The 19301-nt window shown below is 33.5% G+C and overlaps 1 protein-coding gene across 1 annotated transcript; it reads right to left on the reverse strand.

Annotated features, from left to right (window-relative positions):
* Positions 1 to 728: 728 nt before the first annotated feature.
* LOC128998584 (uncharacterized) lies at positions 729 to 18387 on the reverse strand. The gene is made up of 5 exons (XM_054424787.1): positions 18253 to 18387; positions 6517 to 6778; positions 5086 to 5218; positions 2287 to 2728; positions 729 to 947 (listed from the first exon to the last, which is right to left on the reverse strand). The coding sequence occupies exons 1-5, from the start codon at positions 18258 to 18260 to the stop codon at positions 770 to 772; spliced, it is 1023 nt and encodes a 340-aa protein (XP_054280762.1). The 5' UTR covers positions 18261 to 18387; the 3' UTR covers positions 729 to 769.
* Between the last annotated feature and the right edge of the window lie 914 nt (positions 18388 to 19301).

Consider the following 19301-nt stretch of genomic DNA (forward strand, 5'->3'; position numbering starts at 1 on the left):
GTACAGTTTTTTTAACGTGTATATATACAGTGTACACATGCCTCAGCCATTCAAATCAAATCAACATTAGCCAGAGATAATCCAAGCTGTAAAACCTTGAGTACAATGTACTTGAAAATATTTTGTATTTAAGTAAAGTCTAAATAAACAAAAATAAGATCTCCCCTTCTCAAAGCTAGATCCAAGGGGATATAATAATAATAAGCCATTGATGTACAGCTTTGCTCGTACTATAAAGACTGGAGAACCTTAGTCTAAACTTCACACCACAGCTACATGACGTATTGTTCTTACTTATCGTTCTAATTCTTATAACACTTATAGTCCTAACTTACCATATACTAGTCTCAGTTGGGTGTTAACCTTACTCAGTGGGAGAGCAGTTGAGCTGTGTACACTGCTTCTAAAGGAAATGTGTATACTCTATCTATACTCCTAATGATGGGTCAAGTATCAAGAAGTGGTTTTTATGCAGGGAAGAATCCCAGACACCAGTAATTTAAGAGTCTCCTTAAAATGGGACACTGTCACTGTCACAATCAAAACCTAGAAAGAAATATCAAAAACTACTTATGAGTGAGATGACTTATGAGTTGAAGATTGCTTTGCTAACATAAAGATTGCATTATAGGTGAATAACACAGGTAAAAATAATAGATTCATTTCAGTTTAACTTATTTACTAATCGAAATAAATAAAGTCTTAACTATAATACATATACAATGGTAAGTAAAAAATACTATAATTAATGACTGAGTGGAGATTGAATTTAAATAGAGTGAACGTTAGTTTTTGGTTGTCTCTGTGGTTTCCTTTCTTGTTTATTGTTTGGTTTTTGTTTGTTCCACTTGCAGGGGATGAACTGACACTTTTCTCTCTTCACAACATGTTGCCGGACTTGAGACAGCTGCTGAGCTAATGGTCGCGGCAACATTGCCTCCAAAACTCTGCAACAGTTAGATATTTATTTTAACCAACACACGCTCTTTACAAAAGTGTAATGTCAGTAAAGATTCAAAAATAATGTTTGAACAACTGTTTTCTAATTAAGTAGGTATTGAAGATATATTTTTTTAATGATTGAAATATTGTAAAATTTACACTTGCAAGAGCATTATAGTGCAACTATTGACTATATGTACTCTATGGTGCCACCCCCCTTTATCCAACCTCAGAATAACTCAGTCATCAAAAATTCAACCACTTTTGACTTTCTCCTGCACCTATGTTTGTCCTTCATAATATATTCAATTAATTCATCCTCCAAGTGTGCTTTTTTCATAAATCTTTAGGTAACACCAAATATACAAATTATATTGCTACAATACGAACATGGAATCTAGACTAAATGTAGAGTAATTAATTCCCCAAAAGGACTGTATATCAGTTCTGACAAGAGCTGGTGTATCCAAAGAAATGTTCTACCTCCTCATCCCATTGTAAATTTTGAAGCTTGTTTTTTGCGTTTAGTTCATATACGTCCACACTGATCGCTAGTGTAGACAACATTTTGTTTCTATTATTTTAGGGTTATTTTCATGATTTGTGCTTTACTATTTGGTTATATAACTAGGAGACCAGTTATTGTTTATGAGTATATCGTTTTATTAGGTTAAACGAGGTTTTAAATGACTGCAATAACAAGAAACAAATTGTAAACAAAACATAACCTCTATAGTTGGACGTACAGAACGAACAATAAAATTGGCTTCAGCTGTTTCATTAGGATGACTAATCTACTAAGGGAGTATGTTTTATCTATGGTTCTACTCTGACCACTTTTATTTACACATTACTGCTGCTATAAATTGCTTCAGCTATTATTGTAGCTTATTGATTTATACTGACCTTTTTTTATTGATACTGACCTTTATTTTTGCATTTACTAACCCTTTTACTATGTGATTTTTTTCCTATTTCAACAACTATAGTGTGATCCTGCACCCATATATAAGGCATGAGGTTGTATTATGATGTATTTTATTCTACAAGTACGTGACAAATTATGTATTATGGTGTAAAAAAAAGAAAATGCTTCCTTTGACTCAATGTTGTACAGCTAAAAGGTTTATAACACATAACCAAGTGTGTATGACGTTTACAACATATAAGTACATATGATGTCTATGACTGTTAGTCAGTGATATAACTATGATGTAATGTATATTATTTGATTGTTTTATTACTCTTCAGTTGTAAGCTGTATCCTTTAGCTATAAGTTTAAAGTGTCTTATATTCAATGAACTATTGAAACTAATCTCAAACTTAAAGCGCCCTGGACTCACCTGAGTGGTTTCTGCCCCAGCTTCATGTTGCGGATGGTCCGTCCGAGTTCACAAGCTAACCTCTCTGCACAGTCCTTGCCCTGGATGGCCTGTCCGATAACCCGTGTCAAGCTGAACATATCATCCTCCTCTTCAGGAATATTCTTCAAGGCGGCCTTCTTCCAAGACCTATCGCTCCCGAATTTGGGTAGGAATAGGATGCCGACTGAAATTAGAGTAGCCATGGTTACAAATCCTGCTGTAGCTAGGAAGAGAGGGTCTACCATCATGTCCTTGTTGCCATCCATCATCCCAGCATCACTCATCATCATCATCATCATATCTTGACTGCTATTGGCCATAGTGTGATCATCATCAGTCTGGTTGAGGAAGCTCTTGATGGGGTAGAAGTAATAGTAGTAGCCATTCAAAACACCTTGCTCTGCTGGGGCCACCAATTCATCTGTTGAAACAATAGGAGAATATAAAAGTAATGATATAGTAGAGTCACAGTTAACCAGCCTAAAGTGTTCACAGCAAAGTTGGATTGGAATAAAGGTTGGAAGACATGAAAAAAATAATGCAACCATTATGATATTAAACATCATCAAATTTCATAAATTGTCAAAGCTATTCAATTTGTTTTCCATTGAACTTTTCATTACAAAAAACAACAACTCATAACAAAAACAACACTATTGTGGTAGTCTTTCTGTGGTAACTTTGAGTCAGTTTACAGAGACCTGGAGAAAAAGCTTATCGAGATTAGTAGCAAAAAACAGTGATTTTGACTACAGTTCCTCAGAGGTTTGATGCTGATATCATGGATCGAGTTCAAAATAAAATAAATCTCCTTTAATGCTTATATTGGAGAGCTAACTGAGAGAATGCACAATGTTAATCTAGTTGACATAGACAGCAATAAATTTAAACATTTTCATGTTGGACAGCAAGGTCTCCATTTCAACATAAGAGGCAAGAAAGAATTAGGGTTTGCGATAAGGGATATGTTGGTGCGGATATACTCTGCAGATGCAAACTTAATTAAATCAGGAGCTAAGAAAAAGGTAGCTAAAATGACAGAGTCTTATAATGATGTCATGCCCGTAAAGTTGGTTGAAAATTCACATTGGTAATTTTTTCAAACAACACCGAAAAAACAAAAAAAATTGGCTTTGTACACAGTATCTCTGTTGATATCTCTGACCCAGGCCACATGACTGCCGGGGTAGCAGTAGTGTTCAAGTCTTATTACGGAAAACATAAACCATCACAGCGCTTAACCAGTCACTTGGCTATACAAAATCACCATAATGGAGCAGCCGTTTATAGTCTAATAACGAAAGCAAGATATTTTGAAAAGCCTTACAAAAGTGACTATGATACTGCCTTTAGAGACCTAACCGACAGTTTTAGGAGGAAGAAGCTAGAACACCTCATCTACTCCCCAATCGGTTGTCTTCAAGACAAGATAGATTTAAATCACTTTATTAATAACATTTTTAAGTTCCAACAAATTACCTACTAAGGCTAAAGTCACAATAGTCTCATACGGTCACAATCCTTGTCAGACTTTGAAGAATGGCTTATCTCACAAAGACTTTGTCTGTCAACTGAAAGATTTGATCAATAAAAAACAGGGACACCTTTCACCATCTCAACTGGACACAGCTAAAGCTGGAGACACCACTGCCAATGTAACACCTAATGAGGCTACAGCTACTCCAGTGTCCACAACGGGGACAAGAGCAGCTGATCAACTCACGGAGCAGACATCAACTCAAACAGAGCAAGTTATTGTGGTACCTGGCGACCTATCTCATACAGTGAAGTGTTGGTGATGGAAGTGGGGTCAGTGCTGGGTTGTATACAGTTATGCATAACTAGAGCGGCATAGTCAGCTTTCTCGGCTTTAAACTCAATTCTACAAACCACCACACCAATAAAATAAAATTAGAACATAATTTTATCAAAATTTTTCACCACAACATTCAACACCTCCCCTCTAGGTTAAATTCACTTCAGGCAATTTTAGACCAAACAAATCCCCTTATAGTTGTTTTATCAGAACACAACAGGAAAGAAGAGGAAATAAAAAGGGTTAATTTAAATTCTTAGAATACCTCGCGGGGAAGCTAGGCTGCTCGGAGGTGATATACCCTGCCACAGCAAAGAGAAGTTAGGAACCGTGAGGGAATACCTCGGGGCGGAGTTAAGCTGATTGGAGGGACCTGTACTCTATACCCTGCCACGGAGAATTGTGTTCGACCGGATTTGGACTACGGAACGAGGTAAGTACCATCTCGTGACCGAATAAGTCGCAACACAAGTTAGGTTAACGGATGGATAGTTACCTTAACCTACAAATCAGTCGGTAGGGTCACGGTAAACATTCGTTACCGCAAAAATTTGATCGTAAAGACACCACCCAACATAACAAAAAAGTGAAAAGTTAGTTAAGGGTGTAATAATTTGGGTCAAAGTCCAAATTAGATATCTCGAGGTGGGGGATGATGAGTTCATTGTAGGTGTACTTGGTGGCCGCAGACTGAGCTTAAACCTCGAGATATTTATAGGGAAATCAAGATGTACGCTAACTTTAGACCCCTGGATAGTTAGACACCCATACCCTGAACTATCTGGGTAATTTTTAGAAATCAAAGGTTATTGTTAAGGGTAAAAATCCCTCACACTACAGGTATAACATAGAGGTATAATCGAGACTAATGTAACAAACAACTCTGTGTAGTTCTAAAAGCTAATGATAAATCATATTTTACAAAGAATTCAGAAATGTAATCAAAACTTTGATTACATTACCTTGATGATGGTTGTTAACTTCATTAGAGAGAGGTAGAGGAGGTTCAGCAGATATGTTAAGACCAGTGCTGGCGGCCACAGAGGCTTGGTACAGGGCTAGCAGTTCTCCTTTAGACAGAGGAGGAGCAGAAGTCTACAAACACAATTAGATTGTTAAAAAAAATATGTACCTATATACATTGTTTTGTTAGTGTCTCTACCACCAGTGGCATTTTGAAAATAGGTATAACAAACGCTTTTAAGGGGAAATGGTCCAAACACTCTCCAAATTTGTGTGGATATGGCGGGGATTGAGCCTGTCCCTCTTGCAACAGGGTCCTAGATGCTAATCACAAGGCTAGCAACACACCCCACTTTAGTACCAGTAGTCAGGCTAACCTTAAGGTACACATACCCTACTCCAATTTACGGCTACTCCAATTCTTTCAAATCATCAGGTTTTAATCCAAAACTCCCCAATGTGAAAATGACTATGATGTAAACTGGAGTTACAGCTAGTTCATCAGTATTACTGATCAGGTTTCTTATCAATGCCTCAAACTAATTACAACTTACGACTATTACCAAAATGTAGTTAGCAAAGAGGGGGGAGCTTAAGCTATACCCTCAGATTATTATGGTATGGAAATTTCTATATAAATAATACAAATTCAAGTCATTAATATAGTTTTAACTAATAATTAAAATGTGCAGGAGAATTTTAAATTAGTCCACATTTAAGAAAGATAGAAAAGAGCAACTTTACTCAATCTGGGTTTATATCTTGAGCCAAGTAGGTATCTTTTCCTAAAAAAAAAATAACTGAAAAAGAATCTTATTATACTTAATTCAAATAATTTATATTCTAATATATTTCTTCAAGATATTACAACGGCTTGGCCTCGCCCGTTTGGTTTATTAAGTAGAAATTTATATTAATACACTAGCTACTGCTTCTAATAATTTGAAATTTACAAAAATCTGCAAAATTGTTATATTTTCAAACAAACTTAAACTGGAATCATATGACTTTATATGCTTACCTCCGTCAGTAGTCCAAAATTGTGTCTTAATTCAACTAATGTTGATCAAAGCTGACATTAGTTGAATTAAGACACAATTTTGGACTACTGACAGAGGTAAGCCTATAAAGTCATTATTTGTAGTCCAGGGGCTATCAGAACGAACAATATGGAATCATATAAGAGAATTGACTGTTGTAAAAATGAAATGCAATAATCCAAGTCTAAATAAATTTTTCTTTAAAGAAGCATAAACAACTTTAAACTTTAACAATGCTGAAGCTTTACCAAACAATTAGGTGACATAAATTCTATAAATTAATATGCAAACTAAAACTTGTACTAGATAGTGAGCTACAAAATAAGGAGAGATTTACCATACTGATTTTTCTGTTGTCGTGTTTAAATCTCAGTAACTTTTTATACTGACCTCATGATGTTGAACATCATGATGTTGAATGTCATGATGTTGAATGTCATGATGTTGAAGGTCATGATGTTGAATGTCATTGTAAGGATGAGGTGTCGGTCTGTAGTCTTCAAGCTGGAGGTCTTCTGCATAGTTTATGTATTTTTCATTCTGCATTCTGCTGATAACAGACTGAAGGAAGTCAGCACCAGAATCAGCAACCGTGTCGGGCTCAGCATCAGTGGATTTGTGCCACAAGATCAGCACTATCACCAAGGAAACTCTGAAACAACATCAATGCATTTACTTTGAGTTTTCTACAATTTTTGAAAAGAATACATGTGTTTTCTTTAATTATGGAATAGCTTCTGGATTGTCAAATAGTCAGATTTAAAGGCTCATTTACCTGTGATACAGTCAAACAATCGTGCCTGTTGTTTTTTTATTGCCTGTGCATGGCACCGTACCAACATATTAAGGAAATCAATGGGTACAGGAGGAGAATGAGTTGTACTGACAAATTTTAAATTTTTGATACCCGAACACAAATCCTTAACTTCGTTACCATGGATTTGTAGCATTAGACTCACCAGAATTGCATTTACAGTGACTAGGCCAACAGCTTTTTTGTACCCATGAGTAAATCATCATTACTCCAAAAGGTCAGGTTGAGTAGACCCATGAAGTTGAGGATGCAATTATTAGGGTTTGGATAGAATCGTAAATAAAGAAAAGAAGGAATACACACATTGAACATTGACATACATTAAGCAACTAACTTTGGTGTGTTTTTTTATGTGTCACATGAGGGTTGATATGACTTACATAAAATAAGGGTCAGCCATGTTACTATTGAAAAAAAAACACAACATTTCAAAATAAATACATAACAGTGACAGAAAATGCTTAAGAGGGAAATACTCGATTATTTTCCTATTTTTATGTCAAAGAGCATGTGTCTTTTGTAGGTTGATAAAAAATGTTCTGCACAGGGTGTCCTTTAAGTAAACCGCCAAACTCCGGCAAATGGTTATATGGGTCAAAATAAAATCAAAATTAACCTTTTTACAAAATCGCATTGTTAACTAGATATCCGTCATTTTGTATTTTTTTACATAAACATGTTTATCTTTGGATTGTTCCAACTAATCTTAATGAAACTTGGTACAGTATGTACACTAAGGTAGATAAGACCCATCTTTAAAAAATCATTGTTGTCCAACTTATAATTATAAAATGGCGGCCATTTAATTTTTTTATATTTTAATTACAAAAAATTGATGATTTTATGAAAAACATCAAGAATACTTTTATTTAGCATTTAAAATTTCCTATAGAACGACACCATAAGTTTTAAAAGATTGAATAAAAAATAACTTAAATCTCACAATTTTTAGTTGTAGCTTCACTAGCTTAGCTTTATTCTATTACTAGAAATCGTGTATTTCTGTTATATTTTTTTCTTGAAATGTAAATAGCTTACTATGAAATTAATACATTGGCCAAATTTGATGAAATATCTATAAACAAATTACAGCTGTTTATTCTATGAAGCAATTGAAGAATAAGAAGATTAGTTTAAACTAATAGATCAAGTGCAGTTTCATTTCATTTAATATTTCCTTTTATCTAACAACTTTCCAACAATAAGTATCAAAAACCCCAACATAGTAAACAAATCAGGTTCGCAATAGCTTAAGAAAATTTTTTGATTGGAAACAAATTGAAAACTTTTATTAAGCCGCCATTTTTTTTATACAAATGTTAGGAAGCTGAAATTCTCACAAATTATTTTCAAAACTTATATTATAAAATGTATAAAGTAAAGTTAAAGCTTTCGGTGCACAAATGTGATAGTGATATCAAATCAGATGTCTAGACTTCTTCGCGAGACACCCTGTATATTTATATAAATATTTTATAAGAGTTGCATCCTACTGCATACGAGAAAGCCACCGATTTCACAGTTTCTTGGATACAGCCTTGTTGCCGAGTTACAGATCGGAAACGGTGCGTGAACTAAATTATGACTGCTTGTCTGTTTATGAGAGCAATTATAGTTAATGTTCTGTAAAGGAATCCACACACAGGACTTGAATGAATCACTATATAGTATCGCTGGTGACTGGGCGCGGCGTGTAGGCCTATAGTACCAGGTCGATAATATCAGCTGCTCCAGTGGCTTCTACGGTTATCTCGCTCATTATCTCGCTCATTTTCTAGTCCGGTAAACTCATGTGTAGGATAGTATAGTTTACGCCATATTACTAAATCTGTACAAATCCTTATACCACCAACATAAGAACTAAAAATCACTAGCCATAACCTCTTTATGTTTTTGTTTATAACCACTCGTTCCCACCCAAATGCAGTATAATCAGCTGATTGGTGTCCGGTAAAACTCATGACAGTACAGTAGTTCGTAATGAACCCCCATTTGATTAAGCTGGCGGCAAACAGCTGTTTTCTGGACTAAATCCTTGCGTGGGAAGTTTCAAGGTGAGGTCTTCCTTGCGTTTTTTGTCACATCCGTCACAGTATACATGCACATGAACAATTTGCTTATGCGGATCATTTATTATTAACAATGCTCGGGTAAAATCATGGCAAGTTTCCGTCTCCTCAAACACGTTTGGCCGACCAAACTAGAATAATTCATCATTCTAGACCGTGGACATTTTCTAAAACCCACACGACCATAGACACAGGCAAGAATACGACCAAGGATTTATATAAATAGAGTTCGAGTTAAAAGTTCCATCGATGGATACGACAGTCGTATCGTAGAGAAGTATTTTAATTTTAAAAAGATATTAATACAGTATAAATATGAGTTCAAACATAAACATACGTTTTCTAGTAAGTGATACCCATAAATTTGCTAGTAAATTTATATAAATAGATTTTTTATTTGTGCTGTGGGCATTGCAGGGTGAACATACCAAGTTAGTATTCAATATATAAATAGTCTGTCGAATCTCACAAACAACACACGATTCTACGTTTAGCGTCAAAGTGTATCTTTTCTACGAGTAAATTGAAAATGGCCTGTTTACAAATATTTTTACTATCCATAAGCATATTTTATAGCTATACCAAATCTTGGAGGCTTAATGATTGTTATTATTATGAAACTGAAAATGTATTGTAATAAAAATAATGAGCCATGGTTTTTCCGTGTATATTTTACCACCAAATTATTTGGCAATCTCTGTAGAGCTATGTTGAATATTATCTTGTAAGTTTCTGGAAAGTCCAACTAGAAAGTAAAACGACGTAAAACGTACGGATGACCTTTGACTCTCGTATCTGGGAACTACATCTGACTGTGTGGCCGGCCATATGTCAAGTGACCACCGCGCCCGCTCCGGTCTCATGAATGGGACAACATTCTTAGACTTATACGAGATCAGACTATCTACAAGACCGCCACCGCCCACCACCGCGCCGTGCAGAACGCATCATTCCGTGCATAACCGAACTGTTCGTGGAAAATCGTTATCTCTATCACTGTCGCTGTCAAAATGTATCGTTTGTAGGTTAAATTTAAATTAATTTAACTATCATAACCTAACCAAACTAACCAAACTTGCTGATAATGAAAATATCGAATGAAGGTTTAGACTACTATTAACAAAAATAGTTCTGTTCATAAAATAAAATTATAAATGTCTCAAAATCAATAATATAATTTTTTTAATTATGAAATTAAACTATCATAACCTAACCAAACCAACCATACTTGCTGATGACGAAAAAATTCGAGTCAAAAAGTTAATGTCTCCGTATGATTTCAAACCGGCAACATACAAATCATCAGCCCGGTGCGCTAACCACCTAGACGCTAGACCGGTGACTACATTGTATCGTTGCGGTAATGATGTTCGCTCGAGCAGTGGTGGGTGGTGGTGGGCGGTAGCGGTCTGTCGGCAAGGGTTTCTAGACTACCCGAGTCTGAGAAGTGAGAATTATAAGCCAATCATCGTAAGATTATTACGACTCTCGGCTTTTTAAAAATTGACATTACAGTCTGAGTTAACAACATAATTGAGTAAGAGCAAATTAGGGAAGTCATCTATCAGCTACTACAAACTCCCAGCGAGAGTCTGCAACTAAAAACGCCTTTACAGTATACTAACACAGATTCGAATGAAATAATCGGGTTATTTTGAGAATCCATACAGGGTTTAATTGTCAGGAAAACGTTCAGTTTTTTATTGCACTTAATAGAATTAATAATATGGATATATAAATAAACGACGGTGGGTTAAAAACTGAAAGTTCAACTCTAGAGGCACCTAGCGGCAATTTGACGTACTGTTGCGAACGTCAATGCTAGTGACTTCTAGCGCACCTAGCCGCAATTAGACGAACTGTTGCGAATGTCAATGCTAGTGACTCCTAGTGCACCTAGCCGCGATTAGACGAACTGTTGCGAATGTCAATGCTAGTTTGGATCTTCTATTACATTCTTATACGGTATTATTGTATCAGTGTCTTATTACTGTTATTAGATTAAATTATTCCTTTCCTGTATTAATAATATATCTATGTATTTAAGATGGTTGTTAGTGCATTGTAAAATATCTACAACAGAAATGATGTTGATGTGATTTGATTGAAATATAGCTGTGAGACGAATTGTTGTGAACGGCAATGATAGTGAAAATAGTAAAAGCCTAACTACAAGCATAGATAAAAGGAGTAGACATACTATCTATACTCCTTTTATCTATGCTACAAGTTATTTATCCAATGAATTGTCTGTTTAATTATTTAAATATTTTAATCCTCTTTGTGAAAGAACTTCTACTGATTTGACTCATTCAGTCCTTTATAAATTATAACTTAATAGTTTAATTGTTGTAACTAATTGATAAGAACACCACGGTTCTTGGTTTGGTGATTATATAGAGATTAAAGGGGCAGTAAAAACGAGAGCCAATAATTTTTATAACTCAAGAATATGTCAATCCCATTAATTTATTGCCATTTCCAACAGTAAACACCTTTTACAATTAACAAATAATCAGTCACTACCATTACCCACTACCCAATGAAAGATTGACACTTTTTAGCAAATTTCCGAATACGAAGTAGCTATTACCATAGGTGGCACGGTAAGACCTAGGCCCGGGACCGATTTACTTTTTCATTTTGACGTCCCCAGAGGCCTAAAACACCATTCGTTCAAATTTGTATATATATGTATATAAATATATGTACGTCTTTATGTACGTGAACGCGTTAACTTGAGTAATTTTAGGATGTGATGAACTTGAATAGTTCGCGAACCAGCATGATCGGACCATGGGAACGGGGATTTATGGGGTAAAAAAAAATGTTTTTCTCATTTTTGATCCTCAAAACACAAAATTTCCCAATTTCTCCCTGGACCTTTTTAAAAGAGCTTAAAAAACAAATGATTTAGTATATCAAAGTGTTTTTGTACGATTATGGTAACGGAGAAAATGTAAACGATTGTAAATTTAAAATGTCCATGTTATTCTTATGGAGAATATTTTTAAATGTTGTATTTTGCTTCTTTATGAATATATTTTCATAAAACTTGGAAAAATGTATTTATTTTATACTAAGCTATTAATATTTTACAAAAATACACTTTATTGATTTACTTGTAGCAGCAAACCTAGGTACCTGTTAAACCTAATGTTATTTAAATAGATTTAATTGAAAATCAATTCAGAAAAACGGAAATTCGCTTAGTCGGCAGGTTTGCTGTGGCAGGGGTATTTTTAACCAATGCGTCCGGAATCCAGTCATCCTCCAAAATTACTCCAATGTTATTTTAACGCCGTTTGTGGTAAACTAGGCAAAACAAAAGTCTAGTGACTTTTTTTATACGTAACCAACACTAAGGGAGTATGTTTGATATACTTTCTATAAATTAATCTTTTTAATCGTGATGGATGTATCTGGACTTTTGGATACTGAAGTTCTATCATTCAATAGTCAGAGCACAAAGGGTATAAATATTATAAACGTTAATTATGTGAATAAAGCTGCATCTCAACTTGAAAAATAATACAAATAAACGGTATCAGCAATCTGACACATACAACAACAAGCGGTGGGAGTAACTGTGATATTTTATAGGAAAAAATGACATAGGTTGCAATACATTTTGAATCGTAATTGCTACAGCAATGTCGGGTTGCACTATTTTGTTGACGATTATAAGGACCATAACACATGAATTTGAATCAAAACCGGCTTTTTCCCTAAAATCCTACATTTTGTTATTTTATGGGAAAATAACATAAGCGGTTGGTCGCTAGCATCGGACCTAACTAACAGTTACAGACGCACTGAGAAACAACTAAACTAAACTGCAGCTTCGCTGGCTCTAAACTGTTTCTGGCAGGCGAAGTATAATAGCCCTACTAACACAACCCCCACCCCCTCACTGCTATGTCGAGACATGTAAATATACTCACTGTTGTTTTCCTGTTTAGTTTCAAGCAATTCTCAATTGTTTAGTTTATGTCATATGTCAACACCATATTTCTTAATGTCAACAAGAAATACGTGTAAATAGCCTACTTGTATCTGTTTATAGTTTTATATTTTTACTCTGATTTTTTACATTACTTATAATGTAAACAATTAAACTGCGATTTACTGTAATTGTTTGTATTTTATGTAACGTTAGGCTATCCTATTTTAATTCAAGAAGTAAGGCAGGCTGATACTTATACAGAATAACAGCTATACTAAATACTAAGCTTTTGAAAACAGTTTTGAGCAACATAACTTTACTGACAACAGATTCACTACTATAAGCAGTTTTCTGGTGGTTGGCGGCTAACAGTAGGGTCTCAGCCAAACTGTGGTTTGACAACTGTTTAATTAAACAGTTTAGCGCTGGCAACTGTTTACAGCTAAACGGTTTAGCGCGAAAAAAACAGTTTAGCAAATCCCTAGACAACAATGCAATGATCATATGCCAACACACATCTTGCCTGCAATCCGAACGTTCTCACTGACTTGCTTCCAAAGGAAAATATTCTTTCAATCGAGTTACTAGTTACTCATTTATTTGAATTCACTTGAACCACCATCATTAATTTAACACAACCGTTCTTGAATTTTAAAGTCCAAAGAGAATGTCACAAGCCATTATATAAATTCTATTTTGCCATGTTTAACTCACAAATTCAAGTTGTGTCAACAATCAACACCATGTCTGCGTTGGAAATAGAAATGTTTACCACGGTGTTGCAATAAACTGTATATTAAGCTAATTATTTAAATGTACATTCCAAATTAACTTCAGATTATCACGATGTTGATTTTCAAATTAGAAATGCGATAAAACAGTTTTGCTTTTTCATAATAAGTGGTTATTAAACATATAACTATGCCATTGAAGTCGGCTGTAAAAAGATGTTTTGTTTTTAACTATGTGTGAGATGTAAATACAACTTTTCCCAACAAAATTCAATTCCGGTTTACGCTTCTACGAACAATTTGACCTATATTTGACGGCCTTCATCAGTGAAATCGGCCAAAACCCGTGTGTCCGGTTCTGGCTAAGTTTCCATACTCGATACATGTTTGAACAAAATCGTTTTATAATCGCTTACTCCTACGCGAGTTCCAAAATAAATTAAATTTATTTCGGTTTCGAGATGTCCAATTATTGTTATCTTGTAGTTGTGGTTGGGGATTGAAATCTACATATCGTGCCTTATGTTTGTGGAGAGGTTACTTTTCGGATTTATTTTAGGCCTATAATAGCACGACTTTTAAAATTAAATTATGCTGACAATAAATACGTCTATACTAAACTAGTTTCAATACATGCTTTATGTAAATCGTTGTATTCCAGATGAGTTCTTTAAAACCACTCTATTCTTTATCAAATAAAACCCATTACGAAATAATGGTGTAGACTATAAACCAAACTCGTGGTATTAGATTATACTTCTCTCAGTAACAGTCAGTGCATTAATCTTTTATCTTTTGCTTTAGGCTATAGTCTACTCAACATTATACGAATTTTCCTGCTTTCATTTAACTGTGTTATAACTGTGATCACTGTGTTATATTGACAAAAGATTAACAACATTTTTGTTTCATAAAATTTTTGAGGCAAATAAGTCTAGGATTATTATAGCCTGATATCACGATGGTAATGTGTCGGTTTGAAAAATTATTTTTTGTTCCGTCGTCTGAATGGTTCGCGAGAGTTCGGGAATCATGAAAATTGAAAATTGACCATTGAGATAGGGCTTGTAGTCGTTCATTGAACGTATTACGAGTTTAATATACAATTTGTATTACAATAGACCACGAAAAAGAATAGACTAGCTATGTTGTATCATAATAAAAAATATAATATTCACACACTTTTAACAAAAATAGTTTTTAGTGTGAATAGTTTATTTTTTATAAAAAAACAGCCGTTGGGGAAACTATGTATCATAAGCATTTATATTATTATACTTTGTCTTAACTCTAACAAAATCCCTGATTGAAAATAGAGTTTAAAGTTGAATGTAGTATTTATATTAAAGTCGATTTTGAAAGTAAAATGGAAAGTTTTTTTTTTTTGAAAAATATATTGGCTACGTAAACAAGCAGATGTGCACACACACACACACACTCAAAATAATATGTGTGATATCCATATTTGTTCTGATAGAGAGTACGCCCATGTCGTAGAACTTAAAGCCTTCGTACGGTATTGCTTTGTTTATATTTTCTCTCTGTCGTAAACTCAAGTGGGCTGATCCTGATCGTTTGTTTATAAGAACATTGTTTTCACTTTAACACAACTAATATGAAATCAATCGACAATGGCCATGAAATGTGGACTATAGCGAAAGTGAAGCGAACACAGATATATAAGACGTGCGGAGACGAGAATAACGGCGTTCTACATTTACAATCCGCCAATGACACGGATGCTTGGAAGCTGGTGCGCCTGCGTACATCTGACCCATACACGCGCGCGTCTCACTATCAGCGCGTCGGCGCAGTCAGTCGATACTATCGGTAGATACAATTAAGCATTGACTATAATAGTCAATGATACAAGCTATAGAACTAGATTTACGAAGATACTCCTATCTAAGGACGCATCATGCTTTGCGGCATCAAATTCATCTAATTTTATTATTGTCCTTAGTTTACTTTTGTTTTCAATCTAGTCTTTTGAGGCCTATACATAGTGTGACTGTGACTTGTACAACTAAACTATTTAAAATATTAACATAACGTGGAATTATTCTATCAACTGGATACCTATACCTCGTTGAATGATTATGAAGCATAATGTAAAACAGATTGTAATATGAAAGTTTTAGTTAAGCTTTTTTTAGTTGCACCTAAGTTTTTGCAAACATTGCAAAAAGCGGAATAAATAATGAACTGACTACAAAATTATAAATATACGTACATATGAAGCTTTAACTACAGAATAATTAGTTTACAAATGATTCAGGTTATTGGCTATTTATAGTCTATTTGTTGCAAAAGTTAGGCTGTTTGAGGGGAAATCCCCCACTACTTTATTTACTACATGTCGCAGCTGATTGAAAACCTCAGCTGTGAGCTGTTTTAAAGGGATGATCAAGTGGAAGGGATAAATTTCTTCCCATAAACCGACTAAATTTTGTGAACGAAGTATAGTAATTAATTTTTAAATTTTCTATAATATCAATTTTTTATAGGTTAAATAAGCCAAACCAACCTAACATAAATAACACAACAAATAACTATAAATGTGAAATAAATAAAGGAAAGCACTTGGTTTTATCATAAAATATTCTTCATAAAACCTGTAATGGTAGAACTCCATTATACAAATTTTTGAAAACGAGTGCTTAAGAGTAGCCTAATCACGAGTTAGATTATTTCCCATAAACGAACACAAACTATTTGAAAGAAAGACTTCCATTTTAGTATCAGCTGTAAAGAGTTTAAATACTGTAAATTCAAAAACACTTTTACAGCTAATGTAGGCCTACTAATAGTGTGTAAAACATTTTAGAACCCTTTGTTTTTAAGATTGTAATTTTTGAATGTATTGCAATTTATATTTCTAACTCAATCATCTGTACATCTTAATGAGAACTAATAATTTACGTAGCTTACTTTTTACTGGAGATACTGTGATTATCAGTGAAATATTGTAAAAATGCATTAAAAAATATAATAATATAAAATTTAAAAAATAAACCTTATAAAAACATACAGTAAAACAAATTAATTAGACTGCTAAGTAGATTGAATTTTTATAAAATGGCATTTTTTAAGTGCGACACATTATTATTCTTGAGATATATTTTTTTGTAAAGCTTAAAAATTGGTTTAAAACCAGTTTATGCCTAGTTTTTTACATGCAAACTAAACGGCTAACTACTGAATTGGATTCAAAATTGTTTGACCAAATTAATTCCAGATGAAAGGTAACACAATTGTTATAGGAATCATTGACCTGAATCTAATATTTGCAGATAGTATCCCTGAAGATACATAGGTGCATTATAGTTGCCAACTAGTTCCAATGACTGGCTTTTCCTAGAAGCCTACATTATGGTGTAAAGGTGCAAATGTATCCTACTAACCTAACCTTAAGTAATTGTTATGAAGTTAAAACGAAATTACTTTGTATGGTTGAACTATTTTTAAATGATATTTAATGCGTGAACAAAATTATTATGAAATAAATTTTATAGGAAATTATTTATCACTCTGTATATTTTAAAATCCAAGAAACTTTCTGTAATACATCCTGTAAATCCAAGAAAGTAGGAGCAACAATATACATATCCAACAGAATAACCTAAAGATAAATACAGTATGAGTAATGATTTCTGTAATTTTATACAATTTATTGTGTTTTAATTTTTTTATTACTATGATTTTACTCTTTCTATTCAAAATACGGCCTATATATATATTAAAATAGATTGTTACATATTATACTCATCAAGAGTTACTCTTTTTCAAATCAAATAGATGCTTCTAACCATGTAACAACTAATAAATGTCAAGAATCTCATGAAATCTAAATTATTAATTGACAAGGAAACTCTACTAGGAGAAAAAAAAACCTGAAGGATCCAAGCACTTTGTAATATCTTAGCATTTACATGTAATAGCTTGAGGGTGCAACTGATTTTTTTAAATTAGACTACAGTTTCTTAGATAATAATCCATCAACCAGTTAAAACAATTATCTTAAAATTTTATTAAAATAAGTGTTTCAATTTCATATTATTATATTAGTTAGGGAGTACATTTGAAAATAACTGTCAATTAAATCCAAAATTGTACGAAACATGGATAAAATCGTGTAAAATGTTAATAAGTTCCATTTAAAATTTATAAATACACACATCTCTCAACACAACATTAACACAAAACAAAATTTAATATTTCTCAAGATAAATACTCTTCACCCCAGTTGGCATGAAAACATTTGCTACACTTTTATCACAACAAACAATAAATAGCAGTCAAAGTAAGAAAACACATTTAAATTGTATTTTTATGGAGCCTGTAAATAACAGTTAAGACTTTAATAGCCTCATCCATACTTTACACATTTATTAATATATTGACTCTTTATTTAACTGGGATACAAACAATAAAAGTATATCAAAGAAAAATGCTAAAGTTTGCAACCTAAATTAATTGCTTTGTATTTAGCAGCTAAACTATATTAAAAACAAAAATATGCCTCTCAATTTATAGGGGAAAAGAAAACAACAGTTGGTTACTGACCTTGACATTGTAACAGCCCATGTGACACTGACTCTGACTCCAGTCTGGTCTAGTCCCAGGTCTTGCCCCCCCTCTCCCAGGAGTTGACCCCAGGTCCCCTCTAGTCCTGCTCCTGTTACTCCTCTAATAACAATAATCCTGGCTCAGGTCTAGGTCAAACAGACCACAATTTTCCACTCAGTAGCACCAATCCCTACCCACAGTAGGTATTTTCAACCACCTAATTCACATATGAGTTTCTACTTTTGCTTGTTTACTTTCCTCTTCTTTACTTATCCAGATTATGTTGGGTTGATTGATTTTACATTTTGTGTTTAAAATTGTTAACCCATAAATCAAGGTACTTTATTTAAAAGAGTGGTTACCAGTTTAATTAGAGTAAAACTGGACTTATTGTACATGAGAATATATTATTTTTAGATTTGTTTTAAAATTAATAACTTTCTCTACACTAACTTCACATTTATACAAGCTTTTAGTTATCACATACTTTAATTAATAGGCTATATGAATTTCTGAAATGTGTTATCATAGTTTTTAAATTACCTTTAAGTAGGTTTCAAGGGGGTTAAAGTTTTTGGAAGTCAAAGTGTAATTAATAAATAAATAGTTAATCAATATAAAAACGATAGAAAATTTATAGATTGCTGCACAAAGTTGTAGGTATTTACTTCTTCAAAAATACTGTTGAGAAAAAATGTGCATTCCTGTTTGAACTCAAACGTCTCTAAGATGGATTATCTCAGTCTTATGATTTTTAAATAAAATGTTTTTTTTTTAAATGACTAGTGGTAATGATATTTTTACAAATTTTGTTGAATTAAAAGTGACTATGTATTTAAAGTTGATTATAGAAGTAAGTAGTAAACTAAGAAGCATCGCCCACGCAGGGGGTGCAAGGGGGTGCTCTTGCGCCTCTCTGGCTAAAATTAGAAATCAATGTTGTACGCATAATGTTCTGCTCTCATTTTTACTAATCAAAAGTGGGTTTCAAGACATTTATAAAAGTACGTTCATAATAATCATTTCTAACAATTTTTGTTAAATTT

Source organism: Macrosteles quadrilineatus, unplaced genomic scaffold (assembly GCF_028750875.1).
Source record: "Macrosteles quadrilineatus isolate MER2022 unplaced genomic scaffold, UCM_ALF_1.0 Scaffold_7__1_contigs__length_78375512, whole genome shotgun sequence".
NCBI lineage: Eukaryota > Metazoa > Arthropoda > Insecta > Hemiptera > Cicadellidae > Macrosteles > Macrosteles quadrilineatus.

What these genes read in the sequence shown, in the direction of transcription:
- LOC128998584 (XM_054424787.1), bottom strand. An exon ending in ATGATGTTCAACATCATGAG is followed by an intron (nt 5,219 to 6,516) that starts GTCAGTATAAAA and finishes TTGTGTTTGTAG; the next exon opens with ACTTCTGCTCCTCCTCTGTC. An exon ending in AGTTAACAACCATCATCAAG is followed by an intron (nt 2,729 to 5,085) that starts GTAATGTAATCA and finishes TTGTTTCAACAG; the next exon opens with ATGAATTGGTGGCCCCAGCA.